The sequence below is a fragment of the Paroedura picta genome, chromosome 6 (genome assembly GCF_049243985.1).
Source record: "Paroedura picta isolate Pp20150507F chromosome 6, Ppicta_v3.0, whole genome shotgun sequence".
NCBI lineage: Eukaryota > Metazoa > Chordata > Lepidosauria > Squamata > Gekkonidae > Paroedura > Paroedura picta.
In genome coordinates, this window is record NC_135374.1 from 28,291,383 (window position 1) to 28,315,187 (window position 23,805).

General features: G+C 47.8%; 1 protein-coding gene across 3 annotated transcripts in view; it reads left to right on the forward strand.

Annotated features, from left to right (window-relative positions):
- IGSF11 (immunoglobulin superfamily member 11) overlaps positions 1–23,805 on the forward strand; it is a 202,201-nt gene that overhangs the window by 170,982 nt on the left and 7,414 nt on the right. For 2 of the 3 annotated variants that reach the window (XM_077341927.1, XM_077341929.1), the window contains exons 2-4: positions 17,015–17,178; positions 19,036–19,243; positions 20,322–20,477. In XM_077341927.1, coding sequence (XP_077198042.1) covers positions 17,015–17,178; positions 19,036–19,243; positions 20,322–20,477 — 528 coding nt within the window. Of the gene's footprint in view, positions 1–15,811; positions 15,951–17,014; positions 17,179–19,035; positions 19,244–20,321; positions 20,478–23,805 lie in introns of those variants that run through there. The other variant, XM_077341928.1, reaches the window with a different exon arrangement.

A 23,805-nucleotide genomic window follows, 5' to 3' on the forward strand; every position in this document is an offset into this window, starting at 1 on the left:
AGGTGGCACACAACAGCCAAACAGCCTTTCTGGCCTACCTTTGAGTGGGCAAGTCTGGGACAGTCCAGAGGTCTGGACTGGGCTGCTGTTCTCCTTATTGGGGGTATGGGTTTATGGGGTGGGCCTTTCTCTCTCCAATATGCCCCTAGTAAACATGACCTATTATTATTATTATTATTATTATTATTATTATTATTATTATTATTATTATTAGATTTATTACCCGCCACTCCCTTGCAGCTCGTGGCGGGTTACAACAGTATAGAACCCCATAAAACACATTAAAATCCCATTGACACATCTACAATTAAAAGCTGCCTGGCAAGAGCGGCTAATCGACTACCCATTCCCCCACTAGCGGGTGGAGAGGGGATACTGATGATACCCGTCTCTTTAATCCCAATCCTCAGGTCCCGGGGGGGCATAGATGTTAAGCCTGGTCTCAACCGTAAACCTGGCGGAAGAGCTCCGTCTTGCAAGCCCTGCGGAACGATGGAAGGTCCCGCAGGGCCCGCAGCTCTCCCGGGAGCTCATTCCACCAGACGGGGGCCAGGACCGAAAAGGCCCTGGCCCTGGTCGAGGCCAGGCGTGCTTCCCCAGGGCCGTTGTTTCACTCTCTAACGTGATGGCTTCACTGGCACCAGCAAACAAATTCATTCCTTGAATGTATTAGAAACAAGTGCTTAATGCTGGTCAAGCCAATGATGCCACAAAGGGGTCAGAGGAGAGCGATGAGGATGATCTGGGGCCAAGGGACCAAGCCCTATGAAGATAGGTTGAGGCCCTTGGGAATGTTCAGCCTGGAGAAAAGGAAGTGGAGAGGGGACAAGATAGCCCTCTTTAAGTATTTGAAAGGTTGTCACTTGGAGGAGGGCAGGATGCTGTTTCCATTGGCTGCAGAGGAGAGGACACGCAGTAATGGGTTAAAACTACAAGTACAATGATATAGGCTAGATATCAGTCAGAGTAGTTCAGCAGCAGAATAGGCTGCCTAAGGAGGTGGTGAGCCCCCCCCCCTCACTGGCAGTCTTCAAGCAAAGGTTGGATACACACTTTTCTTGGATGCTTTAGGGTTGATCCTGCATAGAGCAGGGGGTTGGACTAGATGGCCTGAATGGCCCCTTCCAACTCTGTGATTCTGTGATACAAACAGTGACGGTACAGAAGAAGAAAACAACTCCAAAAAGCAGCCAAGGAAAAGCAATGGGACCCCAATTCATCAAAACAATGCAAATATCTTGTGAGGAAAGCACCTTTTTTGTTCCATAGTTCAAGGGTGTTGAATATTTATTTTATTCATTGATACTCGGCCTTTCTCCCTAATAGGAATCCAAAAAAGGCTCACACCATTCTCCTGAGAGCAAGCACGGTGTAGCAGTTAAGAGCGGTGGCCTCCAATCCGGAGAACGGGGTTTGATTCCCAACTCCTCCCCATGCAGCCAGCGGGTTGACCTTGGGTCAGTCACAGTTCTCTTACAGCTGTTCTTACAGAGCAGTTCTCATCCCCACCTACCTCACAGGGTGCCTCTTGTGGGGAGAGGAAGGGAAAGGTGTCTGTAAGGCACTTTGGGACTCCCGAGTAGTGAAAAGCGGGGTATAAAGACAGTGCTGCTGTTTCTCTCCTCCACTTTATCTGCACAATACCCCTGTGAGGTGAGGCTGAGAAAGAGAGAGTGACTGGGCCAAGGTTGGGGATTTGACCCTGAGTCCACGACACCCCACTGGCTCTGATTTCTGAGTGAATCGCACAAGTACTAGCACAGGCCTATTGCAGGGTAGGCAAACTTAAGCCCTCCAGATGTCCATGGACTACAATTCCCATGAACCCCTGCCAGCATTCGCTGGCAGGGGCTCATGGGAATTGTAGTCCATGGACATCTGGAGGGCCGCAGTTTGACTACCCCTGCTTGCCGTAGCTTGCACCTTGACAGCCCGCCAGTCTTGCACCTCTAGGGATGACAAGTGAACTGTGGGAAGGAGTCACAACCGGCTGGCTCCCCTAGGGCTGGAGGTCCCGGCACTTGGCCTCCACCTGCTGCTGGAGAGCAACATCGGGCACACATGGGAGGCAGCACTTCCAATGCACTTTAGAGGCAGAGTTTCCTAGTCCGCAGTTGCAAAAGCACACTGAAAGGGCATTTTCCAAGGATTGCGGGATTGGCAGGACGGCTCCAGGGTGCCTCCAGTCCTCCGTGTTTCTATTTGCCCCCATCAGACTCTGCCCCGTGAGGGCTCCAGTTCCAAGGGAGAGAGCACGTCCTTGGCTTTCCCCTTTTATGATGATGGCTCCTCCTCGAGGCACTTCCACGCCTCTGCCCGCCCCCAGGCAGCCAAGCGCCGGAGGAGCCCCGATTCTGGCTGGTGGATTACTCCTCCTCCGCGTGGTCGCTCTCCGGCAGGGCATTCGGCGCTGGAGCCGCAGCCGCCCGGCCAGCCCCGTTGCCTCGCCCACCTCCCCATGGCGCAGGTTTCCTCTTGGCCGAGGGGCTCTTGTGCGCACCCGTCGCTCTTCTCGGTCGTGGCGTTTCCCTTGATTCGGCAGCTCATCCCCGTGTCCCTTGTTCCGGGCGGCGGAGAGGACAACGGATGCCCCGGGCCATAAATCATGGCGAAGGCGTTTCTTTCGGCTGGGCAAGCATGGCCTCGGTCGGGCCGCCCTGACCCGCGGCGCTCTATGCAGCCGGGAGCCGGCGGATGCAGCGAGCCTCTCCCCGCGAGAGCTGCATTGCTGTGTCAGCGCAAGGAATGGCATGCCGCTGCTGACTGCACTTGGCACCCATCCGCAACGCAGTGCATCTTTGCTGACTTGGCTCCGCCGAGTGAATTTGAACGGGGGGGGGGGGGAGCAGCCCTTCCTGCCGGTCTCCGAGAGGCGTTCCAGGCCTCCCCTTGGGGCCCTGCTGCGTGACAGCTCGGCCTGACCTGCTCGGAGGTCTCTCTTGCGGGGATAGTCTGAGCCTAAGGGCAGGCCAATGCACCTCTCGGTTCGATCATCGCGGGCCGAAATCCCAGCTTGTGCAACGGAGAGGGTAATTCTGGAGATCTAAGATTGGTGTTGTGTTTAAGAGCGGTGGCCTCTAATCTGGAGAACAGGGTTTGATTCCCAGCCTCTCCGCATGCAGCCAGTCACAGTTGGGTCAGTCACAGTTCTCTTAGGGCTGTTCTCTTTAGAGCTCTCTCAGCCATGCCTACCTCACCTGGTGTCTGTTGTGGGATGAGAAAGGAAAAGGTTTTTGTAAGAAGCTTCGGGACTCCTTTGGGTAGTGGAAAGAAGCATACAAAAAAACCTCAGCCCTTCTTCTAATCGTGGAATTTGGCCCTAAGTTTTCAAGACAAGCCAACAAAAACCGCCACTAGAGTCCACAAACAGGGTTTGCAGCCAGTGTTTTTTGCACAAGTTTGCAGCGAGGCTCCTTTAATCTTATAACCCCTCCTCTCCTGTCTGGACCCCTGGGGCTTCTGGTATCCTTCAGTATTGCCTGGGTGCTCTGAATCAGCACATTGGATGCTGCCCTAGCCTAACAGTGGGCCAAGAAGCCTCCAAAAGGTTCATGTATATGTTGCATTTTTCAAGTACATACCAAAGACAAGTTGAGTGTACCCCAAAAAAACGCAAACTGTGAAAGGAGCGAACACGTGCCACTCAGGTGTGCTTGTTATTGAATTATCTAACACATGTTCAGTGGCAAAGCCGGATTTTCTATATAAAATTACCCGTGAAACAGCCCTGAGGAGTGGTCCACTGCTACAGCAAGAGAGGAAACTGACACTCATGGATCCTCGCAAAGCCCTCTAATATAAAAGGGGGTAGTTGTAATTTGCTTCTGTTTGAACAGCGAAATGAGTGCACTGGTTGCAAAAGGTAGCTGTAAAAGTGGTCTTGCATATCTAATCGTAAACTTAATTATTAAAGAACTCGATCGCCTCCAAAAGATTATTCTGATTTGAAAAGGAATGCATTTTAAACGTGATTTAAAAGGAATTGTTCATTTAATTCCTGCTGCAAAAGAAGCAGTTATATGTGATACAGCCAGATATTAGTGCAAAGAGGCTTGTGGACGCTTGGAAGGTCTGGGAGAGGGGGGAAAGTACCGCTCCTAAAGCAACAGAGAGCAGCTCCTTCTCATGCCAATAAGATGATGCCCTTTGATCAGCCTCCCCAGAGCAAGAGCCTTCTGTTTGTTAATGGCGCATGATAGGAACTTGCCTTTTTGCACAGAGTAGATAATTCTGGGTCATGTCAAGCTAGGAGGATGCTGCATTGTCCCTTCTCAGCAGGCTCCAGAAGCAGAAAGAGCATTGGCGAAATAGTTAGGAATTGGCATCCATGGATCATTAAAGCATGCAAAAGTGCCACTGGATCTTGTTAGTGCAGCTGCTACAAAATACCTCTGCAGCCACATGCAAGTGTAGGGAACACAAGATCTAATGGTTAAAAAACGAACCTCCGTCCCCGGCATTGGCCAGTGTCAGCTGCATTAAGGGAAGCATTTTAACCTCCTGTGATGCACCTAATAGTGCAATGCTATACCAAAGAGATGAGATTAATGTGTGCCCCAGAGATTGATGGGGATTGATTAGCTTTATGCCAGCTAATGTCATTCGAGAAGCTATTTTTAGTTCTGTGTACTTTCCTATATTTATACTCTCACTAATAGTACAAAACAACATTGGTCTCTTTCTCCTTTAAAATGCAACTGCAGCCTTGGCTAAGGGGTGCTTGAGGCTGGAGAAGGAACCTGAGATGACAAACCCTGCAGCTAAAAAATAAATCCCAAATTCTGCACATGCAGGCTAATTTACATAACCTTACATAAATTAACCCTTTGCTCCCTTGCACATTTCTGGTGCAGACATTCAGTTATTTTACACATTTTTTGTTGGACGTGGGGACTACCAGGAAGAGATTTGGAATGCATAGAGGTTTGCACATAGGAAGAGAAAATGATATACAGCTCATGTGAAGTAAGTCCAAGCCAGCTTTGTTTAGTGGCTAGGAGTGAGGACTTCTAATGTGGTGAGCTGGGTTTGATTCTGCATTCCCCCACATGCAATCTTGGGCTTGCCACAGCACTGATAAAGCTGTTCTGATTGAGCAGTAATATCAGGGCTCTCACAGCCTCACCCACCTCACAGAGTGTCTGTTGTGGGGAGAGGAAAGGGAAGGCGACTGTAAGCCACTTTGAGACTCCTTCGAGTAGGGAAAAGCGGCATATAAGAACCAACTCTTCTTCTACTGTGTATAACAACTGATGTTCGAGTATGCAGAATCTGACCTCGTCCATACTAAAAGATCCACCCAGTTGGTCTGTAGTTCTTAAACATCTATTTTGAAACCTAACCATTTTGGATGCTATTGTAACTAACAGAAATAAAAACTGTTTTGTTGCCTTTATTTGTTTTATGAAATGAGAAAATCTCAGATTCTCAGGACCAACAACATGTTACGTGTAAAAGAAAACAAATGCTGTTCTTTTTTTGACAAATCAGTACTTTGAAACAGATTCTGTGTTTTGTATGTGTGGAAGTAGCTCTTCCCTACCAATCCTTTCTCCACTTACAGAGGGCTACTCTGTCAAGAGCTTCAAAACATAGGGGACATGCAAGATTTTGGGTTAGAGGCCACACCTGCAGTGGATGGTATGTCCATGGAAGGTCAGCTTTCTAGAGCTGTGACTAGGGAGGCTCTTAGAATAATAAAATCATAGAATCACAGAGTTGGAAGGGGCCATACAGGACGTCTAGTCCAACCCCCTGCTCAACGCAGGATCAGCCCTAAGCATCCTAAAGCATCCAAGAAAAGTGTGTATCCAACCTTTGCTTGAAGACTGCCAGTGAGGGGGAGCTCACCACCTCTTTAGGCAGCCTATTCCACTGCTGAACTACTCTGACTGTGAAAGTTTTTTTCCTGATATCTAGCCTATATCGGTATACTTGTAGTTTAAACCCATTACTGCGTATCATAGAATCATAGAATCATAGAATCATAGAGTTGGAAGGGGCCATACAGGCCATCTAGTCCAACCCCCTGCTCAACGCAGGATTAGCCCTAAGCATCCTAAAGCATCCAAGAAAAGTGTGTATTCAACCTTTGCTTGAAGACTTCCAGTGAGGGGGCGCTCACCACCTCCTTAGGCAGCCTATTCCACTGCTGAACGACTCTGACTGAGAAAAACTTTTTCTCAGTCCTTTCCTCTGCAGCCAATGGGTACAGCATCCTGCCCTCCTCCAAATTACAACCTTTCAAATACTTAAAGAGGGCTATCATGTCCCCTCTCAACCTCCTTTTCTCCAGTCTGAACATTCCCAAGTCCCTCAACCTATCTTCATAGGGCTTGGTCCCTTGGCCCCAGATCATCCTCGTCGCTCTCCTCTGTACCCTTTCAATTTTATCTACGTCCTTCTTGAAGTGAGGCCTCCAGAACTGCACACAGTACTCCAGGTGTGGTCTGACCAGTGCTGTATACAATGAGACTATGACATCTTGTGATTTTGATGTGATGCCTCTGTTGATACAGCCCAAAATGGCATTTGCCTTTTTTACTGCTGCATCACACTGCCTGCTCATGTTTAGCTTACAATCCACAAGTACCCCAAGGTCTTGTTCACACACAGTGTTAGCTAGAATTATATCCCCCGTCCAGTAGGCATGCTTTTCATTTTTCTGACACAGATGCAGAACTTTACACTTATCTTTATTAAATTGCATCTTGTTCTCATTTGCCCATTGTCCATTGTGTTCAGATCTCGTTGAACTCTGTCTCTATCTTCTGGAGTATTTGCCAGTCCTCCCAATTTGGTGTCATCTGCAAACTTGATGAGTAGTCCTTCCACCCCGTCATCTAGATCATTAATAAATATGTTAAAACAGGGGTAGTCAAACTGCGGCCCTCCAGATGTCCATGGACTACAATTCCCAGGAGTCCCCTGCCAGCATATGCTGGCAGGGGACTCCTGGGAATTGTAGTCCATGGACATCTGGAGGGCCGCAGTTTGACTACCCCTGTGTTAAAAAGTACCAGACTGAGCCCTGAGCCCTGAGGTACCCCGCTACTCACCTCCCTCTAGTCTGATGAAACACCATTGACAACAACTCTTTGAGTGCGGTTCTCTAACCAATTCCCTATCCACCTAACTATCTGGAAATCAAGATTGCAGTCCTTCAATTTATCCATCAGAACATCACGGGGAACCTTGTCAAAAGCTTTACTAAAATCCAAGTAAATGACATCAACCAAATTTCCGCGATCCAGCAAACTTGTCACTTGGTCAAAAAAGGAAACCATGTTGGTCTGACAGGACCTGTTGGAGACAAATCCATGGTGACTTCTTTGGATCACCAAATTGTCCTCCAGATGTTTGCAGATCGCTCCCTTTAATATCTGCTCCATTATCTTACCCACAATAGAGGTCAGACTCACTGGTCTGTAGTTTCCCGGGTCATCCTTCCTCCCTTTTTTGAAGATTGGAATAACGTTTGCTCTTTTCCAGTCCTCTGGGACATCTCCAGTCCTTAAAGAGGTCCCGAAGATGATGGACAAGGGCTGTGCAAGTTCTCTGGAAAGTTCTTTGAGCACTCTCGGGTGCATTTCATCTGGACCAGGGGATTTGAACTCATCCAGCTCTTGCTTGGTATGGCCGTGGCATGTCCAGCAGCTCACGTCCATCCGCACAGAAACAAATGTGTGCTAGTGAAGGAGTTTATGTGAGGAGGCAGCCAATTACGAGAGCAGGCAGGAGGCTCAGAAAAGGTCTCAGAGCAGCACCTGGGTCTCCTTGTGAGTACGCATGCAGCAGCCTGAAAGGATTCACCAGCTTTAGCTTGACTAAAGGAATTTTTGTTCTCAGAAGTACTATGGGATAGGCAAGGGGTAAAATGGCAGCATCCCATCTGGGTGGAGCATTCTTATCTTCTTCAGCTTTGAATTCCTCCTCTTAGTGGCAGCTTGGCAATGAGGGTTGGGGCATATCTCCCATTATCTCTGGAAAGGGTCTCCAGCCCCCCTCTCAGCGAGGGTGGAGAGACTCCTTTCTGCAATGGGCAAGGACCAGGAGATGGTCTTATCGTCACTTCTGAGGCCAACGACAAGTCTGGAGCATCACAGGTCAATGGGGCTTAGATAACCAGGTAGTTCTGTTTTCTTTCTGTCTGGCCCAGGCACAGCATATCGGCCACAGAAGAGAAAGGTCAGGTGGGAGCAGTGCCCATTTGTGAGTAATGGATGTGCCTGCCAGGAGAGTCCCTGGTAGAGCATTCAGTAATCCTCAGGGACCTCTCAGACTCAAGTGGCTCTAAGAACTGATTGCAGCACATGTCTCCTTATATGGACACCTACATGGCCTGTGACAATGGACAGATTTAAAGGTTACTAACAACAGTCCTTGTTTTTCACACCACCACCATCCCAAATCTCTAAAGTTAGGACTTTGTTTATATTAAGCCAGCAATAACAGTGGGTTGTTATACCCCATGTATCTTCTCCTGTACTTTTGCTTTCAGGCAAAAAAAATTATATTTCTAGTAACTACTGAACTGGTGGACCTATCCTGGCAGCGTAGGCACCCTTGGACAATGAGGAGGAAATTCAACACAAGCAACAAATGTATTTGATTGAGATATTTTCATGTTCTTTAAAAGCATCTACAAGAGAGGAATTAGTCTGGATGAGTTCATGTCAAGGGAGGTCAGTTCTCCACCATTCCCCCAGGGAAATCACTCCTTCCCCATCCCAAGTTTCATTAAATCTTGGCAGCTTGCTTTCAGAAAGCTTCAAATGTACCACCCTCACAGGTCTGTTCTCTGTCCCTACCACCTTTGCAAAGTAGAGCAGAACACTGTGATTATTTTCTGTAGCTTCGATGAGCAATGTACAGCTGAAAATCTTCCTTCCTTCCTTCCTTCCTTCCTTCCTTCCTTCCTTCCTCCCTCCCTTCCTTCCTTCCTTCCTTCCTTCCTTCCTTCCTTCCTTCCTTCCTTCCTTCCTTCCTTCCTTCCTTCCTTCCTTCCTTCCTTCCTTCCTTCCTTCCTTCCTTCCATGGCAGCTCTTGGTCTCATCCATAGGCCAGAAGGGATTTGTGGCAAGGAACAAGATGTGTCTTGCAGTTTGGCTGCCCTTGCTGTGTCAATGTCATTGGTGCTTGGAAGCAAATGCCTTTCATGGTGGCATGTTGGAGGCTATGCTATTGAATGGCCTTGTGTATGTGTCAGTCTACCATTTTTCAAGTAGAAAAGTATCTTTTATCAGGACAGGAAAAGTCTACTTCCCATTTATGCTGTCAAAACCCGCTCATGTCCCCTATTTAGTGAATAAGGAGCCGAGAAGATAATTTCACCCTTTTAATTTTAGTTACTGATGCACTAAGCAAGTGCTGCTGTTGTTGTTTTGCTTTGGCCAGCTTTTCATGCTCTCAGCCCTTGTGTATATAAATAGTTCACCAGGTAAAATAGTCCCTGAACTGTAAACATTTTAGACTGAACATAGAGCACTGCATGGGGGGACGGACTCTCCTGACATGCCAGGGGAGAAGCTAGGCTAGAGCTCTTTTTGACGCCTGGTCTTGTTCAGATGCTTTAAAAACCTCCACATAGAGCATTCCCATAGACACAACCATATGCAATAAGTTGATGTTGACCTGGATGGACCATACCAAGAGGGGCTCCATACCGCTGGTAGTTCAGTCACTCCATTCACATGGAGTCAGAAAATTGAACCATAAGAGCTACATCCGTAGGATCACTCTGCTTGGTGTGCTTTATTGCAATGGGGTGGCTGCTATGCTATCATTTATTTATACTGTCCAGGGCTTGGGAGATTTCTAGAAGAAGAGCTGGTTTTTTCATGCTGCTTTTTAGACCACCCGATGCAGTCTCAAAGCAGCTTACAATCGCCAACTCTTCCTTTCTCCACAACAGTCACCCTGTGAGGTAGGTAGGGCTGAGAGAGCTCAGAGAACTGTGACCAGCCTGTGGTCACCCAGCAGGGCTTCATGGGTGGGAACAGGGTGATCCTGGGACACCAGATTCGAGGCCACCACTCTTAGCCACTACACCAAGCCATCTCCCCAAGGTACTCTCCAGCCCTGCCTCCCCAACATGTGACACTAACCTATTTCAGCCATGGCTCACCTGCCCTGCTGCTGTCTTGATGGAATTATTTCAGTGTTGGGTAGGATTCTTAAGGGGAGGGAAGATAGATTCCATTGCTGTGTGGCAGGGATATAGCAGACCACATGCTAGGAAAACGGCTGGTCTACCTGGAGATGGAGGTGAAGTGGCCCATGACTCATCTTTGGGCAGAAATTCTACATCATCACACTCCATGCCATTAGGAAACCTCCTCTGGGAGAAATGGATGGACCACAGGAGCCTCGGTCCAAGTGACAACACAGGCATGTGTGGTGGAGGAGGGAGAGGTACCCAGGCAGACTCCCAAATGTGCCTGAGTCTTGTTACGGTTTCCATCCAGGAGCATGGGACATGCTTCACGTGGAGTCATGTACATGGAGGCAAAAGGGAACCCAGGACAGGGGCTCTTTGGAAACCTTGTTTAGGCATTTAAAGCATTTTTTTCTCTCTCCAAGACTTCTTGTCTTCAATGCTAAAATAGGCAGTTTGCACATGTGGTAAGGAAAACATTTCATATGCCATACCCATTGGAGCATGAAGACATCTTGGATGTCATAATTCTGTTAAATGCACCAGAATGCCAAAATGAATCTGTAGCCAGGTTTCCAATTACTACTGTCCTTAGAGAGAACAAGCCAAGAGCCCACTAATTTGATCTTTGTCCAGGGCTCACCAGGGCATTAACTTAACCCTACTAACATGGCCTTTTTGTAGGAGAGTGACAAAGAAAACCACCTTTGCAGTATCATGCCAATGATCAAATGTTAGACCCCAAGGGATAACCTTAACTAGTTCCTATCATGTCAGCTTGTGAGAGGAAGGAGCTGCAAAGATGTCCATTCAGCAAGCCAGTGTATGAGTTCTGGAGATGAGCTGACAGGCACCAATAATCTGTCCTTCCCCACAATGTAATGTCCTGTGCCTCCTCCAGAACCACTTCCTGGGGTGAATGTTCAGTTCCTTCCTTTGGGTTTGGACTTTTACCTGGCTTTAGGGTTGGATTGTTGTCGATCTTTCACTGACTTTGTGAGAGACTTCTTGCTTTAGGATGCTATGGGCTGATCCTGTGTTGAGCAGGGGGTTGGACTAGATGGCCTGTATGGACCCTTCCAACTCTATGATTCTATGATTCTATGATTCTTGGAATCTGTCTGTTTACTGCTTTGAAATAGTAGAAGTTTGTAGAGAGCTTCTCACTGGCTCCATGAGATTTATGGATCTCCCTTCTCTGGGATGTTTGCCAAATCCTGATGTGAAACCATTTCGGTAGCAAAACTAAGGCCATTTGGTTTGGACATGTGCATGGTGTCCAGACTCAGCGATGAACCTTGTCATCTCCTCTATCTATCATCTGTTTTCATTTATATTACCTGTGCTGAGCATCCAGGAAAAGATGAAATGTGAGCACAGCAAAGTAATTGTTCACAGATATGCATGGGTTTCTTATTTTTCCAAGCTTAGTTTGTGCACAGGACTAACGGTTTGGGGAGGCTTTTCAAAAAAATGAGGAGAGGTCAATGGAGAATGATTCAATATCAATACTTGTACTACTGCAAAATTGTTGTTGTTTTTTTAACGTTCTGGGAATACAAGGTTTCTGCCGTCTCTTAAAAAAAAATGTTTCCTAGCTAAAGCAATGATCTGCCAGACATTTCTCCTACACAAAGGAGAAACGGAATTGCAACATTTATTATTAACTTGACTGTTTGAGACTTCAGGGCCAGAATGTGAAGCAAGGTAGAGAACCTGACTAACAGGGATTCCTTTGTGTACAGGTAGCTAGCGACCCCCCCCCCCTCCCCCTGAGAATGCAGTTGCTCCCCTGGCACTAATGTGAGTGAGTAGTGTTCTTCGAATGGCTCTAGTAGTTGCTACATTACCAAAACTGAGCATCAGAACGGGGCATGCCTTGGATAAGTCTGATCTGTTGTGGTCTTGGGTGAAAGGGGAACATTTCAAAGGTAAAGGATTTAACTTTACAGAGGACCATTCCATTTGTCAACTTCTCCCACCCACAGACCCTATTGAGTTGGATGGGATCTCAATAGGTCTTTTCTAGCTGGTATTCCTAGGGGATTGTGACCTCATTTACCGCTTGCCTGGGTTCTTTGATTACTGCTGGACTCTGAGGGGCTGCGTCAGATTTTTCACTAGAGAAAAGACCATTTTATACAGGAAAAGTGCACATGCATGTATTGGTGTTGGTGCGTATATATGATCACTTTGTAAAAGACCATCCATATAAGAAAATCAGTATTTGTGAAGGATGTTTGTAGCTGACCTGATGCCCCTGAGAGCACTCTCAGACTTGACAAATCTTGGAAGCTAAGCAGCACTGGCCTTGGTTAGCACTTCGATGAGAGACCACCAAGGGAATCCAAGGTTGCTATGCTGAAGCAGGCATTGGAAAACCACCTCTGTTCGTCTCTTGCCTTGAAACCCTTCTGGGATTGTCGTAAGTCAACTGCGTCTTGATGGCGCTTCCCATCACTCAGATTTCCTTGCTGTAGAAACACATTCCATTCTCCCCACCTTCTCTTAATCCTCACAATAGTGACCTTGTGAGGGTTGGTTGGGATGAGAGATTACGACTAGTCCAGGGTCACCTGACAGGCTTCCATGGTCCTGTGAGGGATCTGAACCTAGCGATTCCAACTCCTAATCTGACACTCTAACCCAGCCTTTCTCAGATTTTTAACTGTTGAAAACCCCCTGAAACATTCTTCAGGCTTCAAGAAACCCCAGAAGTGGTGCAATCGTGCATAATATGGTTGGGAAACATAGCTGTATGCATGCCCACCTGGGGCTTCTCCCCTTCCCAGGCCCATCATTGGTCATATGACCCGACCTCAGAATGGTCATATGACCTGATAAAAGAGTAACAAATTATATATATATATATATACCACCCCCTGTTTTTTTACTTCCTACTTTTCACTACTTGAAGGAGTCCCAAAGCGGCTTACAAACACCTTCCCCTTCCTCTCCTCACAGCAAACACCCTGTGGGTGGTTAGATAATTTTAACAGAACTGTTTGGTGAGAACAGCTCTCAGAGAACTGCAGCTGGCCCAAGGTCACCCAGCTGGCTGCATGCGGAGGAGTGGGAAATCAAATTCGATTCTCCAGATTAGAGTCTGCCACTCTTAACCACAACATCATGCTGGCTCATTTAAGGACTTTTGCAGACTTCAGAAAACACAGATGATGGCAAAAAGGCTTTGCCATGATGTCTCCAAGTGTCAGGGTCTAATTTTGGGCATCCCAAATGCCAATTTGTCCCCAATAGATAATCCGATACTCCAGAAGCTCTTTCCAAATTGGAATCAGTGAGAATCAGTTCTTGTTTCTAACCAGGAACCTAATTCTATTTTGAAACCTCATACAATAACATTTATGCAAATGTCCTGTGTCTGGGGAACACTCTGTGACTGACTCTACATAATCAGATGACTCACCAGAGATGGTTCTGTTGGAAGGAATTTGGCTATTAGATTCAGGGCAGTTCCAGTTCTGGACTCCTTTTATCTCTGTGTTGTGCACGAAGAATTGCATCTCAAGTGACCTAATATGTCTTTTTGGTTTTTAAATGAATGCATTTCCATTTGCAGAACAGCAAACAGTGAGTGCCTTTCACCGGTTCTGTAAAACAGGATTTTTTAAATGGGGTCTGGCCCATGAGTGCAATCTCTGCATGGTGAGAAGTATCCAAAAGGACCAAAGTCCAAAAGCCATCTTTGTCAAAGCTGTCTTGGTTGGTAAGAATGATGGCGCTGGAAGACTTCCTAGAGCCAGTGTGGTGGTGTGGCTAAAGGGTGGCAGACTCTGGAGAACCGGGTTTGATTCCCCACTCCTTGAGCTAGTCGCAGTTCTGTTAGAACAGTTCTCACACAGCAGTTCCCAGAGCTCTCTCAGCTCCACCTACCTTATAAGATGTCTGTGGTGGGGAGAGGAAGGCCTTTTGGGACTCTTTCAAGTAGTGAAAAAATGGGTATAAAAACCAGCTCTTCTTCCGCTTCTGCTGCTGCTTCTTCTGCTCCTTCTCCTTCTTCTTCCATGTTGTCATCAAGGCAAAGTTTCTTCACATACTTATGGACATACATAATAACACACCAAGCTGCCTGATTCTGAGTGGGGCCATTGGTCTGTTGAGGCCAGTACTGCCTACTCTGTCAGAGGGACTGCAGCAGGGGTTTTGACATCACTTGCTTCCTGATCTGTTTCACTGGAGATTCTAGGAACTGAACCCGGGAATGTCTGCTTGTCAGACAGATGCTGGGCTCCTGAAGCAAGGCTCCCCCACCGGTTACACATTGCATGTCACAGTGGGCCACAAAGAGAGGGCAAATGAATTACAGTGGAGGACCAGTGTAGCTTTGAGCTGCAGATGCTTGAAACAAGTGAGCCATGTGTTGCTCCAACCCCTCCCAGCTGAAATGACAGAAGTCTCATGGCTACCTCAGCGGTGGGTGTAGATATCTAAATGGGGAAACTTGTAAAAATAGCAAATTCAGAGGAGGTGAATATCAGGATCTTGCTTACCCCAATGGAGGGAGGGAACAAATCTTCCACACTTAAAAGAAACACCTAGATTATTAAGGAGAAATGTAGGCTAGCTCTTTCTTTGATGTACGAATTTTCTGCATCTGGGGTGAGGAACTTTAAATCAGAAAGTCTTCAAACAAACATCCATGGATGGAACCGTAGTGGGAAATGACTTTGAAAATGGCCCCCTAGAGGGTTCAGGCTTCAGGTGGGGCCTGGGGATCCCCTGGAATCACAGCTCATCTGCAGACTAAAGAGTTCAGTTCCCCCGGGGAAAATGGCTGCTTTGGAGGGTGGACTTAGAAGCATTCTTCTCCACTGAGGCCCCCCCAGACCCAAATCCCACCCATTCCCAGCTCCACCCTCAAAGTCTCCAGGTACTTCCTAAACCAGAGCAAGCAACCCTTCCTCTGACCCATGCCAACCCAAGTGGGGAGGGGGGGACAGCCTGCCTGCTCAGTGAAATGCCTCTCTCTTGCTGTGTGGAACCAGGTGCCAACCCTCTGCCACAGGGCTGGCCAACTCCAGGTTGGGGAGGGGAGCATTGGTCTGCCAGGAAGAGTTCTGGTTGCTGTAATGGCTGGTCTACTCCTGCACCCATCTTTTTCTCCCCCCCCCCCCCCATACAGACACCTCATGCTTCGGCATAACCTGTGGGATCCTGCCGCTTGGTGATAAACCGGTACTTAATCATGTTCACATTTGTCTGGGCAGGACTGTCCGAGCGTCCAGATACATATCTTCAGGCACACACATCTGTGCACCCTTTTTCTGGCTCCAATTCTTAATTGAAAATGAAAAATCATGTTTTGTTACGCTGCTGTGAGACACGAAGGCGTATCTCAGAGAGACTGTATGAGCCTGCAGGCAGGGGCTGTTATGAAATCTTTATTTACTGTAAAGTGCTTAGTTAAGTACTAGAAATCAGAAACGATGCTGTTGGGAGCCTTGGGGAGCCTTGGCTGAAGCAATGAGCATGCGGAGCTCCACCACTTCCCCTGCCTTCCCCTTGCTCCCAGGGCCTCCACTGACAAGAGTTGGAAGCATCCTGTCCCGACTTAAGCAGAGGCAGGCTCCTCCTCCTCCTCCTCCAAAAGCCCTCCTCACCTTTCCAGCTTCACCTGTCAGGAGCAGTTGCTTGTGCCTTTCCCAGCTGTAGCCCTGCAGGTGCTGTTTAGCTTAGCCGTACAAGTCTTTCTCCTGCATCCGGTGTGTGCCCGGCAGGCGCTGACTGCCCTGGATTGCTCAAGGCTGCAGGAGGTCTCCGAAACTGGGCCAAGGTGGAAGCGTGGCTGGAGGGGGCTGGAGGTGGAGGGAGGGAGGGAGGGAAGAGAGGACACTTAGTAGCTCAGCAGGGAAGGAGGGAAGCCAGTTATCATCTTGGCACCTTGACTACAGCAGCCTGGAACTGCAGGCTTTGGATCCTGGGACATGGACACACTTTCTCTAGAACATCTCCTAGACAGTGTAGCCAGAGTAATTGGGGAAACCTGATAGATTGGTTGAAGGATGTAATTTGTTTTTAAGAAGGAAGGATGTTCTTTAGGTGCAGAATTGTCAACATTTTCTGACTGTAGTCACGTCTCGTTTTCAGGAGATTGTTGTTTCTACCTGTTCTAACAGTGACCAGTGGGGACTTTGCTGATCGCTGGTTGTTTTTTGCTACACTGCTGGATGGCAGAGGGGTTTCCAGCATCAAAAGTGAATCCCAGAGTAATTGTGAGGTCTGGGGGAAATGCAGTCCCACTTGCATGTAGAGAGCCCATGTGGTGTAGTGGTTAGAATGTCAAACTAGGATCTGAGAGAGCCAGGTTCAAATATCCGCTCTGGCCTGCAAGCTTGCTGAGTGACCTTGGGCCAGTCCCACAGACTCAACCCAGCCTACACCACAAGGTTGTTGTGAAAATAAAATGAGGGTGAGGAGAATGACGTAAGCCACTTTGGGTCCCTGTTGGGGAGAAAAGTGCGGTAGAAATTAATTAAAAAATGAATAAATAATCACAGTAAGCTGCCGGTGCCTTTTCTTAATACAGTACGAGGCTCTTTTGTCGCCCAAATCAAGCACTGGGGCATTTGCACTACACCTAGTGCAAATTGGCAGAATAGCCAGGAGAGAGCAGAGATCTGGAAACCCGTAAAGCAAGTTACTTCCTGTTTCATTGGTCATTATACATGAAAAGGGGACTTTGGAAGTATATGTTTTTATTTGTGTCTGAAGACCCCCCCACATTCAGGAGCTCCCTCCCCTCTTCTGGACCCTGCAAGGTGCCTTTGCCCAGAGCCTCTCACACAAAGCACAGGGGAAACTGAGGCATGACCAACCATTTTCCCTCTTTCGTTGCAGGTCTGGTGAGCCCCCTGGAAGTGTTCATGAACACGCGGAGTGTGGAAGTGGCTCGGGGCCAGACAGCAGTCCTGCCCTGTACCTTCACCACCAGTGCTGCGCTCACGAACCTTAACGTCATCTGGATGGTCACCCCTCTCTCCAATGCCAACCAACCTGAACAGGTATCTTGAGCTTAGCCGCGTCACAGACGTGTAGGCTTAGTGTTGTCCCCGGAGATACCTTTTCCTCATTCCTGACCTGAACATGCCAAGTGCTGGCTTAGGGTTGGATCCATCAGCCGTCTCCGCACTGCCCTGGTGATGTGCAGGGCAGGAGCAGCACAGACTGGAGGGAGACAAAGCCTGGATCAGTGGAGTTCTCCAGAGGCTGGGCACCTAAAGCCCAGACCTTACAGGGGTGACAAAGATGGGGGGGGGGGCACCCTTGCTGCTCCTTGTTCCAAGTCATGACCACAAAGTGATGTGGAAGTGCCTGCTCTTCCCCATGCCAGTTCTTTGGTCCAGGGCAGCCTGCAAACAAAGTGTTTGTATTTTGTAGCACCTTTTTGCCTAACCTGACTCCAGGGGCTTCTTTCAGACCAATAAAGTTTTATTCAAGGCACACTCCCTCAGATACTGGGAGTTACCAGGCCATGCATCTGGGTAAAGTGTGAGCAGGAAAGTAACATACAACATACAACGTTGGCTGCGGAGGAGAGGACACGCAGTAATGGATTTAAACTTCAAGTACAACGATATAGGCTAGATATCAGGAAAAAGTTTTTCACAGTCAGAGTAGTTCAGCAGTGGAATAGGCTGCCTAAGGAGGTGGTGAGCTCCCCCTCACTGGCAGTCTTCAAGCAAAGGTTGGATACACACTTTTCTTGGATGCTTTAGGATGCTTTGGGCTGATCCTGCGTTGAGCAGGGGGTTGGACTAGATGGCCTGTATGGCCCCTTCCAACTCTATGATTCTATGATTCTATGATTCTATAATGAAAATGTTTAACAGATTCCAGAATCCAACAGGGATAATAGGCTTAGTTTATAAAGTTACCATTGTTTGGGTTCAGTTCCAGGGGGAAACATAAGTATGTCCAAATGGGAGACTTATGGGCAAATGTATCTTTAATTGTGGAATGCTGAGAGCAATTAGCTGGGCAATTAGCCCTTGGGCTCCATCCGGCTTTGCTCAAGAATGGAGGCATCGCTACAGCATCCTCCTCTCTTGAATCTGTGTCTAGCCTGTCTCCTGCCTTGCCTCTCCCCGGCCATGACTGGGGAAGGGCCCTCTCCTTCCCTTATGGAGATACAAGGGAAAAGGCTGGCAGGGGCTCATGGGAATTGTAGTCCATGAACATCTGGAGGACCACAGGTTGACTACCCCTGCTTTAGACAGTGAAAATCAGGGTATAAAAAACGACTCTTCTTCTTTTACCACCACCATATTGTGAACATCCTACCCTGGGAAATTTTTACTGATTGCTTACTGATTTAGAACACCCATTCTCAACTGGTATTTTTTTTTTTTGCCCCTGTCCTTTTAGGAGCTCTTTTCAGGTTCTAGAGCCCCTGCAGCAGGCTGGCCACTTGCGCAATGAGCGAGGCTAAGAAAGGCCTAAGCTAAGAGTGAACTAGCTATACTCAACGTCCCTTGTCTTATAGATGCGTGAGACAGATTTCTAGACCATTCAACCAAGAGAAGCATGTACTCAAAGGAACAGATTACATGATTTCTTTTTTCTTTCTCCTGACAATGGTCAAATTTTCTAGCCATGAATGACATCACACATGTCAAAAAGGGCATGCCATTGATCCAGGTGCTAGTCCCCCATGTAAATCCTTTGGGCTGCCCTTCTCACATTTTTTTCAGGCTGAGGCCTCCTTCAAATGTGTCCAGGGGGGCTTATGACCCACATTTAGATACTTTATTACAACAAAGCCTGTTGCAACAAAGGATCCCTCAACAGAAGCCTTGATTTCTGAAGTTAATATATCTCCTTTTTCTCATGCATGGCGGTGTTGTGCTTTCCTTTCCCAGGTTATTATCTACCAGGGGGGTCAGATCTTTGACGGTGCGCCCCAGTTCTATGGGCGAGTGGGGTTTGCAATGACAATGCCAACCACCAGTGCCTCCATCTTCATCAACAACACCCAGCTCTCGGACACCGGGACTTACCAGTGTTTGGTCAACAACCTACCAGACCGAGGTGGCCGGAATATTGGAGTCATCGGGCTCAATGTCTTGGGTACGTGCCTCTGGCAGAGGAGTGCAAAAGGGCAGGTGATTCCTGTGCTTAGGTACTTTCAATAAAAGCAAGTCGATCTGACTGGGAGATTGCCAGGGAGATGGATCATTGATGGAGCGTGAAAACGGCTGTCATAGCAGGATCTCACGTAGGCTGGAATTGCAGTGCTGGAAAAGAGATAGTAGCAAATTCGTCTTCCCTCCTTGCCATTTCTCCAGTTGCAAATGGCCTCCAATCCTCACCTAGCTGTTCAAGGCCACCTAACTGGGGAGGGGGATAGACCATTTGCCTTGACAATCCTTATATAGGAGACCGTTTTATTCCTCTTCCTTGCAACTTGAAGGCAGTGTGACAACACAGAGCAAACCATGGGAGAGATGGGACATCATGCTAGGCTGGAGGAGTCCCCAAGTCGCTTCGGTAGAAATGAGACAAGCGACAGATGTTCCACCTTTCTGCATGCTGTAGCAATCCTTGGGAAGGAATTTCCCCCCCAAAGTGCTACAGTGACAATAACAGCTGGACCGTGCAGACTGTAAGGGAGATGGATCCCAGGGAAGGTGAATGATAGAGAGATCAGAGGATTTTTGCAGGGAAGGGCTGTATAAAAAATGCAAACAAGGGGATGTAGCTGTGTATGGCCCATTCACACCCCTAATGATTTTATTTTTATTTGATGGACTCGAGGACATAATATCTACCCATCAGCAGTGCTATCTTCTTGCAAAGGAGCCACAGTTGAACTTCCTGTCCTTATTCGAATACCAGAGTGTGGCTTGAAGCTAAAAGTTTCACGATAACTTTATTATGTTGCCCGGTGGGGAGCTGCAGATGTTGTTCTTCCCTGCAGAGGACTCTAATGGAAAATGGCCACAATTAAGTCAGCCGTTATGACTGAGGTTGCTTCCCAGGGAGGGCAAACCTTAGCAGGTGACCTTGCCTGTTGCTTCCTTCTGAGTTTGGAGCCACCTGCAGATTGCCTCCCTTAGCCTGGCTCTTCATTTGTTTTGCTGTCTGTCTTCTGGAAAAGCAGCTCCTCCTGACTTGGCCGTTCCTTCCCCCTCTTCTCTGATTGCAGTTCCTCCCTCTGCCCCGGTCTGCAGAATTCAGGGCTCTTTGAACATCGGCAGTGACATCACACTGTCCTGCAACTCCGAAGAGGGCATCCCTCGGCCCACCTACTACTGGGAAAGAGTGGATAACACGCCCAAGCTGCCTCCAACAGCAACACAAGGTGACAGTCGCATTCTCTCCCTCTCCTCCCTCCCTGGCTGCTAATTTAATTTTTGCTGTGCTTACTAAGGGGAACAGTGCTATCATTGTATAGTAGGGCAGGGGTTGTCAACCTGTGGTCCTCCAGATGTCCATGGACTACAATTCCCATGAGCCCCTGCCAGCAAATGCTCATGGGAATTGTAGTCCATGGACATCTGGAGGACCACAGGTTGACTACCCCTGTAATAGGGAACCTGCTTTGCATGAGGAAAAGAAGGAGCTGGTTTTCTGTACCCCACTTTCTACTACTTGAAGGGTAGTATCATCAAAGGGTAGTATCATCTTCCCTTCCTCTCCCCACAAGTGACACCCTGTGAGAATTGGGACTGAGAAAGCTCTGAGAGAACTGTGACTGGCCCAAGGTCACCCAGCTGCCTGCATGTGGAGGCATGGGGAATCAAACCCAGTTCTCCAGATTAGAGGCCGCCACTTGTAACCATTATAACACACATGCCTGGGAAAAGCCCTCAGATCCATTCCTGGAAATTCTAGTTAAAGAATAACAGGTAGCCAGTCCAAGCAAATTTTATCTCTGTAAGACATCTTGGAAAGCCTCCAGCAGTTAGAGCAGTTGGTCCTGAATCAGCACGACCCAGGGTCTCATTGGGCCTCAGGCAGCTTTCTTTGTTCTGCAGTTCTTGGTCTCGCCCCACACTGCTGCCAGGATGGACAGAGATCCCTTAATCCTAACAATAGAGAGAGGTGGAAGACGGTGAATTTTGTCATGATAAATGCAAACAAACTCAATAAAGTGTCATCACCATTCATGCATTTGAGCCTACAGGGTTGAAGGTGCCCTCTAGTGGTCCTTCTGGTTATTATGTATTAATGAAAACACCCTCAGAGCAGTGGCGGCTAAGCTTTTTGGCCAAGTCAGGCTTGAAGTATGACATTTTAGAGAGCATGAAGGTAGAACTGCCATGTGCTTTGCTACAAGACTGCAGGACCAAGGAAGAAGCAGCAATGGGGAGCAGGTCAGGCCAGGAGGAATACCCATCTGACTCTCTGTCATTGTTAGGCTGTGGGACTTCTTCCGAGATGGGCCAGGGATCCTGGCTGTTTGTGCTGCAGGGGTTCCCTTGCTCTAAAGATATGTTGCCTGTGTTCCACAGAGATCCAAACTGAATGACTAAACCAGTGTTCCAGAGGGTTTGGCATGCAATTTTGTTGAAGCAAAACAAAACACAGGCCCAGTGGCACTTTAAAGTCTGTATATATGTGTGTGTAAAGAGAATTGGCTTGGTCTAGTAGTCAAGAGTGATGGTCTCTAATCTGGAGAACTGTGCTTGATTCCTCCACATGCAGGCCATCTGGGTGACTTTGGGCCAGTCACAGTTCTCAGAGCACTCCCAGCTTCACCTACCTCACAGAAGAAGGGTAGGCGATTGCAAGCCACTCCTTTTGGTAGTAAAAATTAGGGTACCCAAAATGGCTCTTCTTCTTCTTAAATGCTTTCAAGTCACTTCCAGCTTATGGCAACCTTATGAATTAATGACCTCCTATACATCCTATTGTTAACAGCCTTACTCAGGTCTTGCAAACTCATGACCTAGCAACATGTATTCAAGTGTGAGCCTTCTTGAGTCAGAACCCACTCGTTCAGATGCTATGGAAAAAAAGGAAAGAATTTCCCTTGTGCTTACCTAGACTGTTTACGCACTGGGAACTTCACTGCCCCAGCTCCCATGCAGGAGCACAAATCAGGGACAGATGAGGTGCACCAGGCCAAATGCTCCCCCATGTGGGTGCAGGAAGAGGCGGGGCAACCTGCCACAACTAAAACTCCAGCCTGCAGTCCGGCATGAAACCTCCAGTGCGTAAACAGTCCTAGAAAATTACAAACAAGAGCAGTGGCTTCTAATCTGGTGTGCCAGGTTTGATTCCCCACTCCTCCACATGCAGCCAGCTGGGTGATCTGGGGCTCATCACAGCACTCTTCTAACCAAGCAGTTGTGTCAGAGCTCTCTCAGTCCTACCTCCCTCACAGGGTGTCTGTTGTGGGGAGAGGAAGGGAAGGCGATGGTAAGCCACTTTGAGACTCCTTCAGACAGCGAAATGCAAGGTATAAAAACCAAACTGTTCTTCATAAAATAAAAGAGGATAGGGGAGGAGTTGAGAAAAGACAAGCTGGATATTATAAATCAGATGCGATTCTTTGTGTCAGAGACTTGAATAACTCAGGTTGTTATACATAACGGATGATGAAAAGGGTTAGAGGTTCTAGCCACTGATGTGATTAAGATAAACAAAAGTGGAACAAAGTAGGGTAAATAACCAACTAATTAAGGAAGAAGACATCGGAAGCAGTGTGAAGCATCTACAGCTCTCATCTTGGCTGCTAGTGCTGTTGGAGTCCCTGAGGGAGAATACTGCGTGGATTTTGGAAGTGACTTCCAAAGTGGATTGAGTGAATTTCATCCGCTGATGAATGCACCAGCAGTCTCAAGAATGCGGCAAGGCCAGACATTTTGTCATGACTATGGCAGCAATTTCTGAGAGCTGTTCACAGATGGTAGAGTTGCCTGGAGCAGGGGTAGTCAACGTGTGGTCCTCCAGATGTTCATGGACTACAATTCCCATGAGCACCTGCCAGCATGCTGGCAGGGGCTCATGGGAATTGTAGTCCATGAACATCTGGAGGACCACACGTTGACTACCCTTGGCCTGGAGGACAGAATCCTCAACTCCTGCCCCACCGATCAACTAGCTGGCAGGTGTCTTACCAGCTGCAAAAAGAGTCTTAAACAATGCAGTGATGTGACATCATCATGTTGCTTGCAAGAGAGGAACACTCTGGAAGCTGGGCAACAATTCTGTGGTAAAAAATGACTTCTAAAAACCAAGCACCCCCACATCATTGGCCATGTACTGATATTACTTTTGGTTGGAAAAGAAGAGTTGGTTTTTATACCCTGTTTTCATTGCCTGAAGGAGTCTCAAAGCAGCTTACAGTTGCCTTTCCTTCCTCTCCCCACAACAGGCACCCTGTTAAGTAGGTGGGACTGAGAGAGCTCTGACAGGATTGCTCAGTCAGAACAGCACTTCTAGGGCTGAGACTAGCCCAAGTTCACATAGCCAGCTGCATGTGGAGGAGCGGAGAATCAAATTCGACTCACCAGATTAGAAGGCACCACCCTTAACTACTGGCCTCTACTTGAAAAAACTGGATTTATGGTGACTCTCTGAATTAATAACCTCTAAAACATTCTGTCATTAACAGTTTTGCTTAGGCCTTGCAAACTGAGGGCCTAGCAACTTTTATTCAGGCAGCTTGGTGTAGTGGCTAA